This window comes from Lupinus angustifolius, chromosome LG09, assembly GCF_001865875.1.
Source record: "Lupinus angustifolius cultivar Tanjil chromosome LG09, LupAngTanjil_v1.0, whole genome shotgun sequence".
Classification (NCBI taxonomy): Eukaryota; Viridiplantae; Streptophyta; class Magnoliopsida; order Fabales; family Fabaceae; genus Lupinus; species Lupinus angustifolius.
In genome coordinates, this window is record NC_032017.1 from 15,601,830 (window position 1) to 15,623,997 (window position 22,168).

General features: G+C 31.8%; 2 protein-coding genes across 3 annotated transcripts; both read left to right on the top strand.

Annotated features, from left to right (window-relative positions):
* LOC109357002 (mediator of RNA polymerase II transcription subunit 25-like) lies at window positions 6,488-15,147 on the top strand. Its single transcript, XM_019600677.1, has 15 exons — window positions 6,488-6,770; window positions 6,994-7,024; window positions 7,681-7,744; window positions 8,440-8,570; window positions 9,628-9,837; window positions 9,961-10,026; window positions 10,898-11,105; window positions 11,561-11,628; window positions 11,752-12,603; window positions 13,005-13,058; window positions 13,247-13,275; window positions 13,745-13,813; window positions 13,939-14,023; window positions 14,231-14,317; window positions 14,418-15,147. The coding sequence occupies exons 1-15, from the start codon at window positions 6,673-6,675 to the stop codon at window positions 14,943-14,945; spliced, it is 2,580 nt and encodes an 859-aa protein (XP_019456222.1). The 5' UTR covers window positions 6,488-6,672; the 3' UTR covers window positions 14,946-15,147.
* Window positions 17,557-21,003, top strand: LOC109355732 (ATP-dependent Clp protease adapter protein CLPS1, chloroplastic-like). Of its 2 annotated transcripts, XM_019598927.1 has the most exons (4): window positions 17,557-17,686; window positions 19,750-19,900; window positions 20,479-20,753; window positions 20,806-21,003. In XM_019598927.1, exons 1-3 carry the CDS (start codon window positions 17,623-17,625, stop codon window positions 20,738-20,740), a joined length of 477 nt encoding a protein of 158 aa, XP_019454472.1. In that variant the 5' UTR covers window positions 17,557-17,622; the 3' UTR covers window positions 20,741-20,753; window positions 20,806-21,003. The 2 variants fall into 2 exon arrangements, with proteins under 2 accessions (XP_019454472.1, XP_019454471.1); XM_019598926.1 differs by having other exon boundaries at window positions 20,479-21,003.

Below are 22,168 nucleotides of genomic sequence, written 5' to 3' on the forward strand. Positions count from 1 at the left end.
TATATATATATGAATGTGTGCGTGAGATTAGAAAAATAACTTATACTTTGCTAAGTTTTTCTTTTGGGAAGTCATTTGTCCTTAATGGATAATTTCAATCTCAAATGATGTTTTTCCACTAACATAAAGAATATGGATGCTGACATGTAAAGATTGTTAAAAAAAGTCACTAAAATATAAGTGCACGTAGTTAAAGTGATTAGAGTAGTTGGGGTAAGACATTTGATATCATAAGTATTTCACTTAATTTGATATTTGGAAAAATAATATCTACAATATAGGTAAAATTTGCTAAAAGACTTAAATTAATGAAATGCAATAATTATATTAATTTTAAACATGGACATTCGAGTAATATATATGACGTTTTCAATGTTTTTTGGTATGATATGTGATTCAAGTACATGATTTGTCAATTCAGTAACAACCAATTTTATACTATTATATAATCCTTCATATTAGTGTAAATTTTTTAATAACATTATAGGAGGGACAATCTTCAACTTTATTTTATAATAGGGAAAACCATAAATTTTAAGTGAGATAAGAAATTTTGGATTTAGTATGTTGAATGCATCATTTCATTAACATCAAACATATGAACTGGATATGGACTTAGATATTCATTTTCGTCAAATACATTTATCATGAATAATATTTTTTTTGTGGAAGACATTTTCCTTGCCACAACTAGTAATGACATAAACCAATTAAACTATTATTTTCTCCTTCATCTAGTCTTTCACTGCATCATTATTTGAATTCGCGCTCTCATTGATCATGTACTTCATTTCATCAACAAATATGTCTTTCACCTTAATACCAATATTCATTTTGTCAACCTTTTTGTTATTCCCTTCGTCTAAAGCACGATGGTCCATCTTCTCTTTCCAGACCTCTCTATAATTTTCATCATCCACTGCATTGTCATGGAAAGAGAAGCATACTCCTCCTCTCCTTCTCGTGCATCAATTATATTGCTGAGAATCTCTTCCACTTGATAGAATTTCTCAAATGAAGCACTTTCAGTCTCATTTGCATCTTCACTCACATTGATTGTGGTTAGATCATGTATAACAACATTATTATCCAAAAAAAGCACCTGATACAAATATATGAGTATATGTTCAACTCCTACTCCTTCAGAAAATGGATTTCGCAAAAGAATACAAATAACTAACCTCTGCTTTAAAGTCCTTGGGAAATTGATCCTTTGCATATCACAAAATATCAATGTCATCACGACTCACCATCAATATATTTGACCGCACAAATGCAATATGGAACATGACTCTAAGCATCGTCTCCTCACGAGTAAAATCTTCATCTAAATGTATACACTCAAGAATGACATCCCCTTGAACTTGACAATGGATATCAATTAAATCCAAATAATGATGCAATGAAAGACATTGTTGTGGATGAAGTGTTTGAAACAAAAAATACTCGTAAAAGCTAAATAAAATGGTAGCTATAAACTAATTAAACTAACAAAAGAACCCAAATAGATGCTACATTCCACCACATGTAACCATAACTGAGAGCACCCACGACAACTGCTGGAACCACGACATGAAAAATTACTCGCAGAGAAAGGAAATTGCTTAAAGTCAATAAATGGAGTTAAACCACTGCATCTTAAACAACAACTATATTGAGTTATTTAAATTGATATTTTCTTTAAACAAATGTACTAATGTACACGTGTAAAACATTTATGTCTAGGATTTCCAAACATACCAGACAAAGTTGAAACTCATGAGAAATTCAAAAGCTTGAGCAAGAACTTTATTCTACGAATTTGAAGACTAGATAGATCAATTCAAAAAATTGATTGTGAAATCAGAGTGAATGGATTTAACTTACGTTGCTGATCCTACAATTCCAACTTTTCCACAGAGCATACAGTTCTTCCCAATTACTACATTATGACAAATTAGAACCAAAGAACAAACCTCAAATTCTCTTCAGTTGTATAACCAAAAGGTATAAGTAGTAAGGATGCTCACACCAAGCCACTAACCTGAAAATATGATTAATCTGAAAATAAAACAATAAAAGCAAGAAATGCATGTATTTGCACCAATTTTCAAAACATGTTTAATCTGAAAATAAAACAATAAAAGCCACCAAGTCACTAACCTGCCTCGATCAATGCATGTATTTGCACCAATTTCCACCCGCGATATGTCAACCATAGATGTTATCTATTTTTTTTATAATACCAACAACCCCTTACATTATTATATAGATGGTTTCCTCACATTAGCAAATCACAATATATATGGAAGAGGAAAATGCTCACGAGAAATAACTATATATACAAATATTGCTGAAATCTGAAGAAGAATCAAATAGACATATATATGATTCTCTTGATTCCAATAAATTGTAGTTAAATGATTGTGAGTTACCTGCCCATAGTTAAAGATTTAAGTGAGTATTAAGAGTAAGTACAACATAGTTAGAGATGAGCTTAACTTTTTAAATATGTTTAGTAATATATAAAACTTTTGTAGAAACAAAGGCATAAATTTCCAAAAACAAATAACAAGTATTTAAGAAAAAGGAGGCAAAATTTACTTGGATGATATTGATGTTGTTGGGTATGTAAAAGCTCATGATCTAGTTAGTAATGTTAAACTAAAAAAGCAAGCAAAAAAAATTGATATAGTAAAAAATGACAACAAAAATAAATTCACTGTGAGATACAAAAGACTGTACGCCAGAATAACACAAGGAAATTTCAAATAAATTGTAATGGGAATCATAACAAATTATTACCTTCCACTCAAAAAGCATGAAATAAGCTTCATAGAGTAAAAATATCCAAAAAATGTTAACTTTTCAGTAAAAAAAGTTATCTTTTAGTAAATGATCTAACAAACAACAAAAAAGTTTGACCGACTAAATTTTTATCAACAACACCAAAATAATATGAATACCCAAGATAACACCAAAATTGTTATCTTGAACTCAAAAAGCAAGAAATAAGGTTAATGAATAAAAAATACCCAAAAAATGTTAACTTTTCAAATAAAAATGTTAACTTTTCAGGTAAAAATGTTAGCTTTGAATAAATGTTGATCTAAAAACAACAAATAAGTTTGACCCACTAAATTTTTTATCAACATATCCAAGATAACACCAAAATTGTTATCTTGAACTCAAAAGCAAGAAATAAGGTTAATGAAGCAAAAATACGCAAAAAAATGTTAACTTTTTAGATAAAAATGTTATATTTTTAGTAAATATTACTACAAAAGCAACAAATAATTTTGATCCACTAAAAATGTTTTCAATAACACCAAATAGTATGCATACCCAAGACGTGATGATAAAGAATGTTGAGTGAGTGAAATAATACATGTGAATGGAGGAAGAAGGATGAACAAAGAAGTTGGGGAAGAAAAAATAGATACAAAAGAATGTTGAGAATGAAAATGGAAAGGTGGAGAGAGGATATGAAAAATGAATAAAAGAAATAAGAATGAAAAAATCAGATACAAAAAGAAGGTTGAGAATGAAATGGAGAGGGAGAAAGAGGGTATTATTTTATTGCAAAGTAATTACATATTTTCTAAAGAAAAAATTATTTTTAAATGACAATTTTAGCCTTAAAAATATCAAAATGTTAAAATTTGAAAATGTATTTTATGGTAATAATAATACTATTGCATTCTTGAATAGAGATAGTAGATGTGTGTTTCCATTATAAAAATGGTAGAATTAAGAAACTTTGTCATAACAATTTCCATAATGAGCTTACTGCCATTGTTTCCTCCACCCCTAATGTTCCAAGAGAAGATAGTAACATCTTTCTACTCCATCATTACTCATCTTTCAGGAGTGGGCTGAACTTGCATGATTGATGTGTGGTGTTGATTCCATTTAAAGATGAATCCAATGTTGGCAATTTCTTCTTTTTAACAATGAAACAATCACCATCAGTAATTTTATTCTATTATGTATTGGACAATAGTGCGTCAATTTTATTAGATTCCTCATTCATCCATAACTGTCACTTGAGGATTTTGCATTGTGGTGATCCTTATTTTGGAAGAACAAAGATCAACAGTCTCCAAGTATGTTTCTATTTCTTGTCTCCATCAATTATAAAGTGCTCACTTAAATAAAAAGAAAATTATTTCTACAAATAAAAACTAACATTTTTACATTACTTTGTGTGTAATATCATTTTCAACACCTTTTAAGGCTTGTGGTTTTTATCTCAAGTGGTGATACGGTTTTTTCATGATGTAGTTTATAATTAAATATGCCCATAACAATCTTATATTGCACACAACATGTGTAGACCCTCCTACTCAACATTATTACCAGTTATCCCTTAACATCATTATTCCAATCACGAATTAGTTCAATCTCTACACACACTTTTGCAAACTTTCCTCTCTCAATATTCAAGTTGTTATTAACGTTTAAAAGCTTGCCTACCATCGTAACCATAACTAGAAGGAAACTTTCACCATAATGAATAAGATTAAGGTTTGGAAACTTATCCATACCCACGCTAGACCTGGTTGAGTATAATATATATGTGTTGATAGTATAAACATTTTATACACAATTAATATATTATTTAATATTTATATATATATATATATATATGTCGGAAGAAGATACTTGTGTATAATATATATTTGTTGGAAGAAGAGGTCTAAGTCATGTCAACAGTTAACGGTACATGTATGTCAAATTGTTAATGTTAACTGACAGATATGGACGGAAGACTAACGTAATTCTACGTTGAAATAATTTGGAACTAAATTGATAATTTAAAATTATTAAGGACTAAACTAGTAAGATCGAAAAACATGAGAGACCAAAATGATAATTACTCTATATAAAACTATGTATATTTATTATTATTTTCTCTTATTGATTTTAAGAAAGAAAGTCCAATATCATCCCAGACCCGCATTTTCTCACCAAGTTTATATCCACCACATAGTTTGGTTTTACCATATAAGTCCATCCTTCTAAGTTCTAATCCACAATCTAAATGTATTCAACATAAGCTTCTTCAAAAGTAGTATTCTTAACATGAAATAAATTTGGATTTATTTCTGTGTGAATCATATATAACAAAAAAAAGTGCATATAATATACATAGTCCGTTGTATTTTATGATCTCTAAACATGTATCTACATCAAGACTAATTTTTACTATATACTCTCCGAACCAATAGAATAGAAAATAGGACACTCTCAAACTTAATTTCTTGATCACAAAATTTGTTTGCTTTAAAGTGTAGCAAATAAATAAGAGATTAATCATTGATTCTATAACCAATTAATCATACACAATATTCATACAAATAACATCATAATATATTATATATTTGAAATCAAAGTATAATAAATAAAATAATAAATATTATGTTAATTCTCATGTTAAAGTAAATTATTTCATTTCTTCTTGAAAATTTCTTATTGGCAATTTTAGATAATCTTAATTATTAGGAATTCTCGGTTGAGTAAGTTTATTAATCATATTTATATATGCATTATCTATATGTGCAATTTAATAAATGTGATCGATTAATGTTTATTTAATAAACTCTATCACATATTGGTCTATCTGAGTCATTGATATTTTGTTTTTAATAATTCTTTGATCAAGAACAATTTAAAGTATAAATTATAAAAAAAATATTTCTCATTATTATAATATTTTATTATAATGACAAAGTCTCTAATTTTTAATTAAAAATCTTATTATGTAATCTATTTAATTAAATATCAAATATAATAAAATAAATAATATAATAAATTTAATTGTATTCTACCTCGGGTTGAGCGTAAATATAGAAATATATAACTATATTTCCAACACTTCTATTTTTTAAGTTTGTGTCCAATAATTTTACCAAGTGGGTCATGGCAAACATGGTAAGGTCATGAAATACCTTATCACTATGAAACACTTCAAGTAGAAATTTGTTTCATCGGGGAATAGAAGACTTGAGAGTTATTTTATAAGTATATTTTATGGCTTTCAAGTTTTCCCTTTCTTTTTATTTCTCTCTAAAGTCCAACTCCCAAACTAATTTTAAGGCTACATATATATAAAAAAAAAAAATATTTTTTAGCAGATGTTTGACTCAATTAAGATTTACCTAATTCAGCTTGCTTGCAATTTATTAATTATACAAAACTTCTCATGATATTTACCAGTCTTAAAAGATAAATATTTTAAAATTTGGCACATAAAGTAATTTCAATAGATAAGTTACATTTTATTAGCACTCACAACATATTATAAGCACTTCTAAGTTCTAACTTTCACAATATACTCACTTACAAAAAATAATTGTCAATGAGTTTAAAAATCTACAAAATATAAAAAAAATCAAGTAGATGATGATTATAAAATCAAGATATATTTACTTATATATTATGAATGTTATATTAAATTTGATTTAAGTATTTATCGTTTATGAAGCTAAATAAATATCAAATTACCGATGAACTAAGATTTGGTAATGGTTTGAAACTTTGAATACACCTTCCTTCTAAAATCACACACACCTTTTCCATCTCTCACATCTTCATCATATATCATAATCATAAATCATATATCATATATTAAATATATAATACTTCTACTACTTCATTCTCTTCATTATCAACGATAATACAAATCTGAAGATGGCGGAGAAACAACTCATCGTGGCGGTGGAAAGCACCGCCGCTATGGGACCCTATTGGGACACCATTCTCATGGATTATCTTGATAAGATCATCAGGTTCATCTTCTATTCTCTTTTACCTATTTCCTACTCCAATTTTATGTAATGATCAAAATTAGGGTTTTTTGTTGTTGTTTGAGGGTTCAATTTTGGTACTTTACAGAAATTAAGCTTATTTTTTGTTATTAGTATTGATTAAAAGGATCATAAAGTGTTGCCTTTTTGTGGAAACCGTATCATAGATGGTGACAAATTTGACCTAATTGTGCTATTCATACAGGTGTTTTGGTGGGATTGATTCAACTGGGCAGGTATACATTTTTTTTTACTTTGATGAGAAATTGCAATTGTTGGCAAATTTGAAAGCAAATATTATTACCTGAAGTCTCATTTCAATCTATGCTATCTGAAAATGTTGCAATCTTTTGTCTTATATCATATCGGGTGAATACCTCTTATTTATGTTTAGAGCAAGGAAGCACAGCCACTTCACAATTCTCGCGGTGTCCGTGTGACATTACTTGTATCTGTATTAGACATTTTTTGACACTTCTAACCGTATCTTATAGCATTTTATATTTCTTTCACCGTATCCCAGTGTCTGTGTTGTATTGTATTTGTGGCTCGTGTTGTATCGTATTTGTGGCTCGTCTTGTATCCGTGCTTCCTTGCCTTAAAGAAAAGCAATGGAATTGTGCTAGATTTTCATTTATTTCCCCTTATCAAAAGTTTTCATTTAATAATGTAGTTGTTTATACAACCAGTGTGCATGTCTTTGGTTCCATGGCATATTCATATCTGACTTATTTATTATTTAATAAAAGAATTAAGTTTGTTATCTCATTGTTGACAGTTATCATATGCGAGTTTGTTGAAACCATACTAGTTCATATGATATTGTTTCTATCTTGCCTTATGATGGTCTTGTGGTTCATCTATTAATTTTTCTTTCCCCTTTCTTTTGCAGAAGCCTTCTGCTTCCAACATCGAGTTTGCCTTAGTCACCTATAATACTCATGGATGTTATTCTGGTAATAGTTTTGCATAGTTTTCTTTTGCCGTACTATTTAAGATCATGTCAGTTTAATTCTTGCACACTCAAGGAGTTTTATTTGGAGGAGCCACTTCTTTAGGATACAATTAGACACTTGCATTCTATTTGGTGTGAAGCTTGTGCTTTTTTAAAGGGAATCTCTGACAGAAATGTTGAGAGATTGAACAGATTTGATTTATTTATTTTTTACTCTTTGGTTGTCCTCATTTTTAATTTTGTAAGGATGATCTCTTATCCTCTTGACTCTTTGTAATCTTCCCTTCGTCTAAATGAATTTTTCTCTTATTTAAAAAATTATGGGTTGGTTGTTGTTGACTTTTTTGTTTTAAAAAAATATGGTTCTTTAAGAAAAACATAACTTCAAAACTAATGTCTTTACAGCTTCACTATGTCAGCTCATTTATTTTTAGTTTACACCTGCTTTGCATTTAAATTTAGATATAGAAAAAAGGAAAAGGGAACAAGATAACAGTTTCTAAATACAAAATTTAAGCAAATTGTCTGTTTATGTTCCCCTGTCTGCCCTTAATTCAAAGTCAAGTCGAAGATGGACAATATTTAACCAATCATCATTTATGAAGAATAGAATATCTTGGATTTTATGGTACCTGGATTCTCAATTTCTGTGTAGTCGACTAATCTTATGGTATATTATTTTTTGATTGGATGCAGGTTGCCTCGTGCAACGGACTGGCTGGACAAGAGACCCTGATGTTTTCTTCTTATGGCTATCAGCTATACCCTTTACTGGTGGTGGTTTTAATGATGCAGCAATTGCCGAAGGCCTTTCTGAAGCTCTTATGGTATGCATGATGTACTTCAGTTTCCTGTTTGCATGGGTTCTTTCAATTTTCATCTGATACATGTCTGATCCTGACTCTTTGTAGTTTTTACTTTTACACCACCATCATTATGATCATTATATTTATTTTAACATTTCACTTTCTTACTCTTGTGTCTTGGATGTATTTATTTTTGTATCTATGTAGTCAAATCCCGGATAGCAGCTGATCCCTAAAACGCTATAGCAAGATAGAAGACAGTGTGATGGTTGCTACACCAAAGATTAGGGAAAAAATATACATAATTTATACTGTACATGTGTAAATGCTAAAAAACAAAATAATTTGGTTTATTCTATCATGGTTGAGTCCCCACCACCATATCAGATAATTGTATTTTGCTAATGCTACGGAATAGATAATTTGTTGGTGTCTTTTAATTGGGCCTAGTAAGTTCTTAGAGCATGCAAGTATGCTTTAACTTTCCAAGTAAAAAAGGAATCAAAATAGGAAATCGGTCTCTTATGTTAGTATGCTAAATTACTAATCTAACTTCTTCTATCTTCTTTTCCTACCGCACTTACACTCCCTTAAACTTGATATTTCACTAAGTTGTTTGATATCCTCCTAAAGAAAATTGTGAGTCTAAGGGTAAAAGATGTGTCGATGCTGGCCAATGTCTTTGCATAAAAGAAAACTACCTTACAAGTTATGACAAATGTTTAGCAGCCTTGGTTGATACTTGATAGTTACCTTTGGGCTGGAACTTTGTTCTTTGATGCTATTTTTGTTGAAGCTACAATTTTGCTGAATTTGTATGCTTTTCTTTATGTTGCTACTCATGTAAGTAATATCCAGAGCTCCCTGCACTTGTTTTGGACCACATCATTTGATAGCTTTGCTGCATGAAGTTTTCGGTTATCCCAGTGTTATTGTAAATTTATACCCTCTTCATACACTATGATAGGTTCTTCTAAATTAAAGTATCTAATTAAAAGTTTTGGTTAGAAACTATATGGGCATCTCTTTAGCCCCGAGATGGATTTTGAGCCTCACACCACATTGTTAAAATGCTTAGATGTTCCCAAATTCTCAAAGTGGAGGTCCAAATCAGCAGAATGTGGACACGCACAGGCATTGTATCCTTGTTTCTGCAAGTAATCCTTATCCGTTGCAGACACCAGTTTATATTCCTCGACTGCAGAATCTAGAGCAGAGTGAAAGCATTGACTTAGACCCAGCTAGCCGTTTATATGATGCTGAAGCTGTTGCTAAAGCATTTCCTCAGGTATTCTTCATTTTATTTATTTATTTTTTAATTGTATTATATCTGTTTCTTTGTTTTGAACTGAATAAGTTTCCAAGTCTTTATTCACTTATATGGTTAATTGAATTGATCTTCTGAATGCAGCTTTCTGTGTCTCTATCAGTCATCTGTGCAAAACAACTTCCCAAAGTCAAAGCCATCTACAATTCGGTATGAATGCACATCGCTCTTCTCCTAAAATAGTAATTTGTCTTTAGTTGTTTATTTTTAAAGGCGGCATATGAAACATGTTAAGAGCATGCTGTCTGATATCAACTAATAGCATGTTTGACAAAATTCAAAATTATATCTTTTAAAATTTATTGCTGAATTTGGAGTTGTAAAAAGCTTCAGCTGTGAACTCATAATGTTTGAAATTATCTTTGATTTGAGTTCTGAATGTGTGCTGCTTTACTGGCATTGAAAAAAATAAGTTAGTCTATAGTAGAGACTAGAGAAAATCATTGTCACTTACTAATTTAAGTGAGGAAAATGTTTTTTGCAGAGAATATATTTAATTCTTAGATGCTGAAGGTTTTCAGCACCTTACTTAAATTCTTCATTGGTTGGTATTTTCCCAAGTGGCATGGACATTGACCACTAGATGTGACATGGATATGGACACTGACACTGTTACGCATTCACACGATGAAATTCAAATTTTTAGACCCTACCTAGTAGGACTAAGGCTTGGTTGTTGTTGGTGTTAAGTGTTATTTCATGTATAACACACAGTGTCTAGTACTCCAATATATCTCTAAACAAACACCAATACCCACTTTCTTTAAGAGACTGCACTCTACTGCTTTCCATTTTCAGCACTGAATTGATTTATATATAGAACACATCAACACTATTGTTTTTTGGGGTTAAGGTGTTGTTTGTATCAGTAAAAGCAGAAGTGGATGTTATTGAGTTTTGGATTGTGTTGTCTTTTTTCTTTTCCTTCATTTTTTGAATTAAGTCCAGTGAAGCTCATTCGTGTTTTTCTTCTGCTATTGAACCTTTTAGTGATACTGGTTGTATCCCTTTGGTATTGTAGGGAAAACGTAACAGTAGAGCAGCTGATCCACCAGTTGATGTTAAAAACAATCATTTCCTTATTTTGATATCAGAAAGTTTCATGGAAGCCCGTGCTGCTTTAAGTCGTTCTGGGATCACAAGTTTGCCCTCAAATCAGAGTCCTGTTAAAGTAGACACCGTCTCAACTACACAAGTAACAGGGGCACCCCCAAATTCAATGTCATCAGGTTGTTTATACATTCATTATTTGCATCCCTTATCAAAGACAATTCTTTAATTATTTTCATGTACTGGTACTGCAATAAAATAAATTGCATGACTCATTTATATTTAGCGTTTGTTCTCGTGTCATGTGTGCCCTTCTATTATTATAACTATTTTCACGATAGCACATAAGTTGCAGCCCTGAATTTTGCAGAAGCAATTAATGTGGAAAGACTTATTTTGTTATACATCTTAAAGGAAAACTAATAGGTTACATTTTTTGTCTATATGAAAATACTATCTTGTCTGTTTGATTGAAAAAGTTAGAAAATTTCATGGTCAGGTAGTTGCTTTAGAGTATTAGTTTGTCATGCTTAGTTGGTTATCAATTGATAACAAGTTTAAGTGGCTTAATTATTCTTTTGATCTTCTGGTTTAAGATTCATTAAACTAACATGATTTTTTTATGGATTTTTAGTTAATGGCTCTATTGCAAACCGGCAACCAATTTCTTCTGGGAATGTGCCATCTGCTACTGTAAAAGTGGTAAACTTAAATCCTTAAGACTACAGTATTGAGTGTCTGACTTCCATTAAAATATGGGGGCTGGTTTCAGTTTTTATGATTCAATTCTTCAAATGATCCTGTATTTTTATGCTAATTCTTCAGGAGTCAGTTCCCGTAAGTTCTATGGTAGCTGGACCTTCTTTTCCTCATAATTCGTCAGTTCCGCGTGCTACTAGTACTGGTCAAGGAGTTCCAAGCTTGCAGACGTCTTCTCCAGCTTCTACTTCTCAAGATATAATCACAAGTAATGAAAATGTGCAGGATACAAAGCCTGTAGTGTCAATGTTGCAGTCCATACGGCCAGTGAATCCACCTCAAGCAAATGTGAACATTTTGAATAATCTGTCTCAAGCACGGCAGGTAATAAACTCTGCTGCCTTAAGTGGTGGAACCTCCATGGGACTTCAGTCAATGGGTCAGACTCCTGTTGCTATGCACATGTCAAACATGATATCTAGTGGGATGGCATCTTCTGTACCTGTGGCTCAAAATGTATTTTCATCTGGACAGTCTGGAATGACATCAATAACTAGTTCTGGGCCTCTTAGTGGTCCTGCGCAGGTTGGACAAAACCCGGGTCTTGGTTCATTAACTTCAGCCACTTCCAAATTGTCTGGAAGTTCAAGCATTGGGATTTCGCAACCATCGGGTAACCTGCAAGCGGCTGTTAGTATGGGACAACAGGTGCAAGGTATGAGCCAAGGAAACCTTTCAGGAGCCCAAACGGTGCAAAATGGAGTTAACATGAACCAAAATGTGATGGGTGGTCTTGGTCCATCTGTTGTCTCTTCTGGGAATGGCACAATGATTCCTACTCCAGGAATGTCTGAACAAGCACAATCAGGTATGCAGTCACTTGTGAACAACGCTGCAGCTAATATGACTTTGCCACAACAGGGATCAAGTGGTATGCAATCTACACAACAACAGTCCAAATATGTGAAGGTTTGGGAGGTATGCTCACTTCCTCCTTCAATACAAGTTCACTCCACAAATTTTGGTTTTACTGCATTTACCTTTTCTTTTCCCGAGTTTCTGTTTCTTAGTATGAAATAAGTGATTATGTTTCATTAAAGAAAACCATTTCACCATTTTTTATTAGAATTGCATTTTGTTTGGCACCAATAGGGCATCATAGTTATACTTCCAAACACATTGAGTGAATTTTTTAAGTAACAATTTTCTAAAGAATTGTTATATTTATGCTTTCTGTTGGTTTAAATTACAAGTAAATTATTTTAAATTGCCAAATACAATTGGACGTGCTAGATAGCATGAGGAATCGTGCCATTTTTTTATTTGTCTACCAAGCTTGTGCATCAGTTCTATAATTTCAGTGATTGAAATTCATGCAGGGAAGCTTATCTGGGCAAAGACAAGGACAACCTGTATTCATCACCAAACTCGAAGTACGTTCTCAAATGCATGATAAACATTTATTTATTTATTTCTATTTTGCTTTACATTGGAACAGTTGTCAGTCATATCCTTATATGGCCTTTCCAGTTTCATTCTTAACAACACCAACATATGTGCTTTTGTGGCAACTTGCAAGTTCTTTAATGTGTAAACCTGATTCATATTTTTTGTGTGGCAGGGTTATAGGAATTTTTCTGCCTCTGAGACGTAAGTTCTGGAAATTGTGCTATCTGAATCTATTCTAAGAAGAAGTCTACAGAATACTATAAGTGGTTGACGTATATAACACTTTTGTCTTGGATTTCTTTTCTTTTTGGTGTAGTGTTGATTTTGATGTTTAAACTTGAGTTTCAAAAATGTTACTAACTCAACCTGCCTTTAACTTGTCCTAGGATATTCTTTTCTTTTCTGAACCTTTAAACTTGTCCTGGGATATATTTTATTCATGTGAAATAGAACATTGTGAGGTTCAACATGGTTGTTTAGCATGCCAGTCCATCAAAGCATTTTATTAGTAAAGATAAAAAATTATTTGTAAAGCCTACTGTCTTTGTTGAGAAAGTCACTTTTAGTTTGAGTGTTTGATATGAAATAATGGATTTGGCAAACTCTCTTTACAGATCTATAAGATCTATATTTGTTATATTTGCTAACATGCCACTTTTATTGGTATCAGACTTGCAGCAAACTGGCCCCCTGTGATGCAAATAGTTCGGCTTATATCTCAAGACCACATGAATAACAAGTCAGTCCTTATTCTGTGTTTAACTTTGTCTTGCTTATATTTGTTCGTGTCTGTAGGTGTATATTTGTTGTGACACTTTGTTCTATAGATATGCTAATTTTATAAAACTGTGTCTGTGACAATAGGCAATATGTTGGAAAGGCAGATTTCCTAGTTTTTCGGGCAATGAATCCACATGGTTTTCTTGGTCAGCTGCAGGAAAAGAAGCTGGTAAGTTTTCTGTTCAAGTTTCTGCCCATGAAAGTATTTGTAAATTTTGGTGTGGTACCGTGCATTTCTTCTCATCTCAGCTTTGTTCTAACTATAGTCAGATCATACCCCCGTAAACTTTCAAGCCTGCGTGCCCAAGGGCTATTGATTTCATTTTTTACTGGTTGGGATTTTTTGTGACCTGGGACTTTTGTTGTTTACTTTCAGTGTGCAGTTATCCAATTACCATCTCAGACATTGCTACTATCTGTTTCTGACAAAGCCTTCCGCTTGATTGGGATGCTTTTCCCCGGGGTAACATTATTTAGTTGCTGAGTTTTGAGGCTTTTATTATAATGTTGTGGATTGATTATATAACTTGTCTATTTTTCTCAAATCCTTCGAATGCAAACAGGATATGGTTGTATTTAAGCCACAATTATCCAGTCAACAACAGCAACAAATGCAACAGCAACAGCAGATGCAATCACAACAGCAACATCTTCCACAATTGCAACAGCAACAGCAACAGCATCCTCACATGCAGCAGCAGCAACTCCCACAGATGCAACAGCAGCAGCAGCAGCAGCAGCAACTTCCGCAGATGCAGCAACAGCAGCAACAACAACTTCCACAGATGCAACAACAACAGCAGCAGCAGCAGCAACAGCAGCTTTCTCAGCTACAACAGCAGCAACTTCAACCAATGCAGCAACAGCTTCAACAGCAACAACTCTCACAACTGCAGTCCCAACAACAACTTCCGCAATTACAGCAACTGCAGCATCAACAACAACTTCCTCAGCAGCAACAAATGGTTGGAGCGGGAATGGGTCAAGGATACGTTCAAGGGCCTGGGCAGCGGTCACAAATGGTTTCACAAGGACAAGTTTCATCACAAGGAACCAATAACATTGGTGGAGGAGGAGGCTTCATGAGTTAGCTCAATTTTCATGCTATTTCCCCACAACTGAAGCATGCTATATTTTGGAGAAGCTATTAATAATGCTTATATTTTGGTACAGTTTTATTTAATAATACTCTGATATCATTGTGAACGTACACTTGAATCCATTCGCAACATTTAGTTTATGCCAATCAGTGATATATGTCCATAAAATATGTTAAGGCCATTCTGTTCCCCATTTCTTTAGCAATTAGATATTGAAAGCATTATAAAAATTCACTAGTAGAAGTGTGATATAAGGTATCTAATTAAGAGTAACAGTAGTAAAATATATGCAAAGAAATGAAAGTTAATTCACAAATTCGGTAAAACTTTATGAACTAGATGCAGCAATAATTCAGGACAACAAAATGGGGTGTTTTTAGAACCCACTTGAAGTGATACATGTTTTTCCAATAACCCAAGTTCAAGAATTCGAATTTTATGATGGAGAAAACCCCAACATAAGTGAGCTAGTCTCCAATGAAACAAAAAAAATACCTTCTTCTTTCTTACTAGGTTTCGGGGGGAAAATTATACTTTATGGTCAAGGTGTTCAAGAGGTTACAAAAGGGAGTTTGCTCGGCCCAAATGGGTTTTCCACAGTAAAAGAAGAAAACAATGAAGAGTATGGTGGATAATTAAGCTTTGGGAGAAGTTAAACTAAGCAGGTTTAATTGTTTCTTTTAATTTTTATTAACTAATTTTAATTTCTGGGAATAGTTAATAAAGTGTATAGATAGACAATTAAAATTTAATAATTTCATTTTTGCGAAGGAATTTCCTAGTATAAGAATCACACTCTCAACAAAGCTATAGGGAGAAATTATATTCCTAAATAGTGAGTCTATCTTCTGTCCAAAAAAGTGTTACTTTATGTGTTACTTTCTCTGATTGGTAAGAAAAATATATTATTATTAAATTTTACACTTAAATATGTTTTTCAATCGATCCGAAGAAATGTCACATAAAGTGACACGCTCTTTTATTACATACCATTCCTAGATATATTGGAGTATATGTTTGAATATGATTTTTCATGGAAGACATTTGTGAGAATATGTTAAAAGTTTGTTTAGTTAATTTTACCTACTTTTGGGAATATATGTCAAAATTATCCCCTGGTTTATTAAATATTATTTAAATTCCATTTTCCAAATAAAAAATAAATTAAAATATTATATTTAATATAAAATTAATTTATTAACATTTTCTCTATATCATTTTTATAGACATGGTGACCTTAAGAAAATAAGGCCTTATTTTACAATAACCAAAACGTTGTCCCTTCAAAGAAAAAGGAAAAATACTGTGTGAGATTGGATTATGAGTGAGCAAGAGCAAGTAATGGACAATGAAAAGAAGTCTACTGAAAAAACAAGTTATTACTTTTCAACTCCTTGTTTTTGGGAATAATTTTCCACAATATGAAACATTGAAATATTTTAGTAAACCGTTAAGTCCATGGTTCCAACTTCCAAGCTAGCACATAGAGAGAGGGAGAAAGAGTGAACAAGAAAAACTAATGTTTTTGCCATAGAGAAGGTATGATTCATTATTAAAAATGAAGATGGAAACATAGTCTCAAAGAAAAGGGAGGCTTCACAATATCAACACTAACAAGAAAAACTAATTTTTTTATCCTATCATTGGTAAATGTTTTCTTCTTTGAGTTTGTCACTGATTGAAGACCCTTTCTTCATTTTCTTTCCTCGTGTAACAATATTGTTTAAGAAAGAGAAAAGAGAATATTGTGTTAGAAAATGTCTTCCCTTTGACAAATATTTAACTTAATTTCTAAAAGCTAATTTTTATTTTATTATTTCTCAAACAATAATATTTAGTGTATGAGTGTAAAAATTTATATACATCACTTATTTATATTACTTATATTTTAAAAGTGAATAATAATTGAAAATAAATTATAGATAAAATAATCATAATATAAAAAAATTAATATTATCTATGCATTATATTAATACACTTATTATGGACTCCAACAACAAAATGAGAAAAAAGTAACAATTTTGTATGATCCACTATTTATATTATCATTACTAGCGTGTTGACATGTCGACATGCACTGTCGTGCCTGTTAATTCACTTTCTTATCGTTTGTAATGTATGTTTTGTATTTTATAAATTCAAATATAATTTTTGCTGAATTTATTCAATTTGGTCTAATATTCAATTTTTAAATACACTTTAAAATAAGAAAATAATATTATATGGTTTTTTGGTAGAAATAAAAAAATATTGACGGCAAAATAGGAAAACACAAATTACACCATGATGAGTGATTATTTTGTGTTTTCCCTTTATTAATAGTATATATATATATATATAGATTATTGATTATTAAAAAATAATAAATGAAATAATAATTATATATAAATCTTATATTATTCTCAAACAAAAAACTTAAGATACCTTATGAAGAGACAAACGAACAAAAGAAATGAGGTTAGAGAATTGGATGGTTGATTATCACACATCACAACACGTGTCATTTGCACGACCCACCGGTTTCAATCCTAAATTTTCCATCTTTTTTTTTTGTTGTTGTTCCTAATTCTCCATTTTTGTAAGGGCACACATGTTTTATTCATCTTCATCATACATAATATAGAAGAAGAAGAAGAAGAAGAAGAAGAAGAAGAAAACCAAAAGAAAGATGAAGAGTGCGATTTGTGGCAGAATTAGTCTCTCTCCTAACCACATCTTTAACCCAAACTCAGGTTTTCCCTTTCATCTCTCACATTTCCATTCTTTTCTTCACTTAATAAATTCCTTTATAAATATTGCATGTTTATTGCACAAATTTTTTTCCTATTGAAATTTTTTATATTTCATGTGTCCCTTTTCAATCACCCATTACCAGAGTTTGTTTTTTTTGGCGAATTAGTTGACTACGGGTGTATGAGTATTTTACACCGTCACTGCATCATCATCGTTCATTTTCAATCATATTGACTTTTAAATAAAAGTAACTCAAATGAATGGTGGATGATTTACTATATATAAATTTGTACACAATCGGTGCAGAGATATTACACTCTATGATTTTTTATTTTTTTAGCAAACAGTGGTAGTTCAGAAACTAGTCTCAACGATTATGAAATGGAAAGGTGTGTGAATTGTGTAGAGAAGAGATTAGAATGCATGCACTTGGTGAATGAAGGGGCTTATATAGGGTTGAGGGAGTGTATATCACCTTACTTGAGCCCAAAACGTTACCTGGTGGAAATCCGGATCTCCGTGATCGGATGATCCTGTTTTCCTGTCCACATTTAGCTGTGTTTCGGCTTGCTACGCAAGTTCAGGTTTTACCTGTGAGCGACTGACCAGAAGCTGACCCAGGGAGGTCGTAGAAGAAGCCTCCGTGCTGTTTGGGCCTAGCTATAGGGCTAAAACTAGAATTGGCTTGCTAGTCCAATGTTAGAGACAATCTTTTATGTAATTTTGTCATGTAAATAAACCCTTAGAGTGGTATAATTGATTGGGAATAAAATTGTCTTCACTCAATTCTAGAATGGAAAATTTATCACAACTTGCGTTTGTGGTACTCTAGGAAATAAAATCTGATGATTTTGTGATATCTTTGCATCAAGCTTATATTAAAATATGATTGTATGAAGACACCGATTTCTTATATAGTTGGAACTTGGAAGAACAAGTGGTGTGTGATGGTAGTTATGAGTAGGTTTCACTTGGATCAATCAGATGGATCATTTCCCTAGCAAAAGATTAATGTTAGTGGCTTATCCAAATTGATGGACAGGGCTTATTAATGTTTGCAATGTGGTTTTTTAATACATTTGCATGAACTTTCGTATTGCTAACTGAACCCTTAGACTGAGAAATGCTGTAATAGATTGTTTCGTCTGTTTAATAAATTTTGTATATGTAGTGAGCTTGGCGCAATGGTAAGGTTGTTGCTTAGTGACCATGAGGTCATGGGTTCAAATCCTAGAAACAGTCTTTCACTCACTTGCAGGGGTAAGGCTGCGTACATTTACCCTCCCCATCCCACTAAGTGGGAGCCTCATATATTGGGCCACCTAAAAAAATGACTAATGCTCTTGGGAACATCTCATTTGTTCCCATAATTCACATCAGAATAAAAAAATTCAATAGTAGTATAAATTATAAAATACTAAAAGTACTAATTTCTTCAAGAAACCTGTCATCTGATGACAACTTGAAAAGTATATTCGTGATGAGATGATTAATAGAAGCTGTTAGTTCTGCCGACGAGCTTGTATCAATAGACACTGGCAAAATCTTTGATTTGGATATAATGCCAAAGTCTAAGGTTCTGCATCTACCAAGCCACATTTCCCGTCTCCCTGTGCAAGTTCTTGCACTTCCTATCATTCATTCCTATCCTATGTAACTGGAAGAAGCAAAGGACAGATTGTTAGATCTGAATGACAGGAGCAGAGGAACTATATTTTTCTCAAAATTAGAACAGTTTACAAATTTAAAAGTTCGTGGTGGTTATTTCAGAGCATAGTGCACTATATATTTCCCCATGTCTTTAGTTTATTTTGCTTTTGGCCATTCGATTCCACTTTTATGGTGCATAAATTCTTGTATCTGTTCTTATTTATGCATATCTCACGATGCCTTTATATGTTCATTCCTAGTTAATGTTCACAATGTGTGGTAGAAAGTTTATTTTATTTCTGACTAATAGTATATATCGTTTGTTTCCCAATTTATTTTTGTAAGTGGAATTTTTTAGTGTCCATGAGACCTTGTTCACATTATATATAGTTATTGAAAATTTTCATTACAGGGGACAGATATTCTCTTTGTACAGGACCATGCTCCAACCTTTGCATTCCAATGGCTTTAGTATCGACAGGACCTGGTAAAGGGGGAGGACTGCTGGAAAAGCCAGTTATTGAAAAAGTCACCCCTGGTCGTGAATCTGAATTTGATTTGAAGTAAGCAGAAGTTTTCACTGTTTATCTTCTAATTAAGTTTTTCTAAGCGGGCAAAACTCGATTTCCAACTTTTTTTGTTTAAATGCAATAACAAGGAGTTTCTCATTAGAATGCTTACATGTATATAAACTGTTGAAGATTTGAAGAAATCTGCTAATGAACAATCAGAAATTGCGGAGAATTTTTTCAATAGGATCCCTATTATTATGATATGGATTTAACTTATAGGGCCATTTTCAATAAAAGCCAGCCTAAAACTGGTAAAAGTATCTTCTGAAAGAGTATATATGTTATTCAATTATTTAAAACAATTTTCTTTTCCCTTTTCAATTATCTCTTCAAATAATTAGGATAGTAATGTAAGAAATATGAATGGATGGTTGTTTATGAATTTATGCCTTAACCTTCCTAATGAAAAGGATCTAGGAGATCCATTATAGTGATTTATATGCTGTACTTTGCAGTTATGCTAATTGTTTTCCCCCCGAGATATTCTATGGTTATTTAACTATTTCTTCCTTTGCAGAACAAAATTAAATAAAAGTAAATATTTATTCTGGCTTTTCTAAGATGTGCAGGAAGTCGAGGAAAACAGCACCGCCATATCGAGTAATGCTTCACAACGATGACTACAATAAACGAGAATATGTTGTACAAGTACTGATGAAGGTTATCCCTGGAATGACAGTTGATAATGCAGTTAACATCATGCAAGAAGCACACTACAATGGATTATCAGTGGTGATCATTTGTGCCCAAGCTGATGCTGAAGATCATTGCATGCAACTTAGAGGCAATGGGTTACTCAGTTCAATTGAACCTGCAAGTGGAGGTTGCTGATGACAGGTTTCATTCCAGCTTGAATCTCTCTGGCTTTAGTGTTATTGAAAGGCAATGTTGGAAAATATTAGGTGTACATAAGTTCCTATGTTGAAAGTTTAGAAACACCAGAAAAGAAAAAGGAAGACACATATTGTGTAAAACTTGGTCATCTTATAATTATGACAATGACCTGTTATTAAGGCATGTGATAGTTGTGTTTTTTAATAAAGAATTGCATAGCATGTGAAAAACTAATTGCTTAATGAGATTATTGGTATATATGTTGAAAATATTCAACACTTTGTTATTTTGAGAGGATTCTACCAATTAGTTTACAAACTTTGTGATTTTAAGAAAGTGATATTTTAGCCCTTGATACAGGTGCTGATCAGTGAATTTGATATTTTTTTTTTTTTTGGAGTAAATACTCATTTAAGTCCTTTATGTTTTTCAACATTACTAGTTTGACCCTTCAAAAATTGAAAAACTCAAAACAGTCCCCAAAAAATAAAATGTAGGTTAAATTAGTTTTTTCTAACATATTTTACAACACTTGATAGAGACTGATTTGATCTTGAAAATGACTAATTTGACCCACACTTTATTTTTAGGAATGATTTTGAGTTTTTCAAAATTTGAGAGATGGTAATTAAAAAACATTATACACTGAAATTGCTATTAAATCTATTATTTATTTATTTTTGCTTGTTGTAGGGAAAGAGATGAAGTTTATGATCAATATATTGTCATGCAATATTTATTGGTGTGCTTAGATGAAAGTTCAAACCAATCTAATTCTAGAAATAGTCTTTTTGCCATATTTTTTAGTTATTCAAGCTTAACATATATCTTCTATCTATTTACTATATAACAAAAAAAACTTCTATAGGGACACATGTCAATATTTTATGCAAAATTTGCTACTTAGGGACACATGTCAATACCTCATGCAAAATTTCTCATCCAATAACTCATCACCTCTTACTATACAACCTTACACACATGATTAAAACTATCTTTTACTATTTGTTTAAAAATATAAACATAATGACTCATTAAATAAATAATAATAAATATATAACAAAAAAAACTCATATGAACACATGTCAATACCTTATGCAAAGTTTTCTTTTTAGGGACACATGTCAATACCTCATGCAAAGTTTCCCCTCTAAAAGCTCATTATCTCTTACTATACAACTTTACACACACGATTAAAACTATCATTTACTATTTGTTTAAAAATATAAACATAATGACTCATTAAATAAATAATAAAGGAGAGACAAAATGTTGTGTAGTTTTTCTCACAATTATCCTGGTTGCAATTTCCTTAGGGTGTCTCTTCCTTTCTCAACACATTTATCATCTTCAACTCTCAAACTCACTTACAACTATTCTTTTAATTTATGTTTATGTTGGCAGTCGGTTGATATACTTTATATT

Bases quoted from the DNA above. Each gene is read 5' to 3' on its own strand.
- LOC109357002 (XM_019600677.1), top strand. From the start codon at position 6,673: ATGGCGGAGAAACAACTCATCGTGGCGGTGGAAAGCACCGCCGCTATG. The intron at 9,838-9,960 runs GTATTCTTCATT...TTCTGAATGCAG, and splicing joins TTGCTAAAGCATTTCCTCAG to CTTTCTGTGTCTCTATCAGT. The intron at 13,276-13,744 runs GTAAGTTCTGGA...TATTGGTATCAG, and splicing joins AATTTTTCTGCCTCTGAGAC to ACTTGCAGCAAACTGGCCCC.
- LOC109355732 (XM_019598926.1), top strand. From the start codon at position 17,623: ATGAAGAGTGCGATTTGTGGCAGAATTAGTCTCTCTCCTAACCACATC. The intron at 17,687-19,749 runs GTTTTCCCTTTC...TTTTCATTACAG, and splicing joins CATCTTTAACCCAAACTCAG to GGGACAGATATTCTCTTTGT. The intron at 19,901-20,478 runs GTAAGCAGAAGT...TAAGATGTGCAG, and splicing joins GAATCTGAATTTGATTTGAA to GAAGTCGAGGAAAACAGCAC.